Source organism: Seriola lalandi, unplaced genomic scaffold (genome assembly GCF_002814215.2).
Source record: "Seriola lalandi dorsalis isolate HSWRI2012SDOR001 ecotype SW California unplaced genomic scaffold, Sedor1 jcf7180001984508, whole genome shotgun sequence".
In the NCBI taxonomy this organism is placed as follows: Eukaryota; Metazoa; Chordata; class Actinopteri; order Carangiformes; family Carangidae; genus Seriola; species Seriola lalandi.
The window spans coordinates 1-707 of record NW_019455174.1 but is presented as its reverse complement, the minus strand read 5'-3'; the positions used below and the strand labels follow the sequence as shown (position 1 = coordinate 707).

The window sequence follows — 707 nt, the reverse complement described above, 5'->3', positions numbered from 1 at the left end:
TGACTTTCAGACTTACGCTCTGCGTTTGGACAGACTCTGCTGGGGGGGGAACCAGGGCTGGGAGGGGGGGAAACCTCGGTCCTCCGGCTGGACCACGGCCTGAGGGAGGGGAGGCTTCAGGCAGCCGTTACTGACCGACACCGGCACCACTGCGCACACAAACACCTTATGGTTTGTTATGTTGTGAGATGATCTAACGGCCTTGTGGGTTTCAGGTGCATAAAACAAACTCACACATAAAAAAAACAACAACGATGGACAAAGAATAGATAATGGAGCAGAACAGGAAGTTGTCTTCCTCCAGATCTCTAGCTCCGGTTGTACCTGCAGGTCCAGGACTGACGAGGCTGATGGGCTTCTGGACCGGACTCTGGATCGGACTCTGGACCGGACTCTGGATCGGACTCTGGACCGGACTCTGGATCGGACTCAGGACTGGACTCTGGACCTGGTTCTGGATCAGGCTCCTGGGTGCTGGGCGGGGAGCTGCATTCTGGGAAACATCATCACGTCAACAGAAAGATGGAAAATGACGTATATTTTGTATTTTAAAGGAGCTGATTCAAACTGAAACACATGTTTGTTCTGTTGTTTACAATCAGGCTGCAACTTCTGCGTTTCCATTATAATCTGAGCATCATTTTATCAATTAATAATCAATGATTCTTTGGTTCCTGAAATGATGTAAAATAATGAAAAATGTTCAA

General features: G+C 48.5%; 1 protein-coding gene across 1 annotated transcript; it reads right to left on the bottom strand.

The window, feature by feature from the left end:
* Window positions 1-16: 16 nt before the first annotated feature.
* LOC111659743 (uncharacterized) lies at window positions 17-493 on the bottom strand (the record flags this gene model as incomplete). The annotated part of the gene is made up of 2 exons (XM_023412767.1): window positions 17-149; window positions 325-493. Coding segments are annotated over 2 exons (302 nt in total), but the record flags the coding sequence as incomplete, so codon positions are not given.
* Between the last annotated feature and the right edge of the window lie 214 nt (window positions 494-707).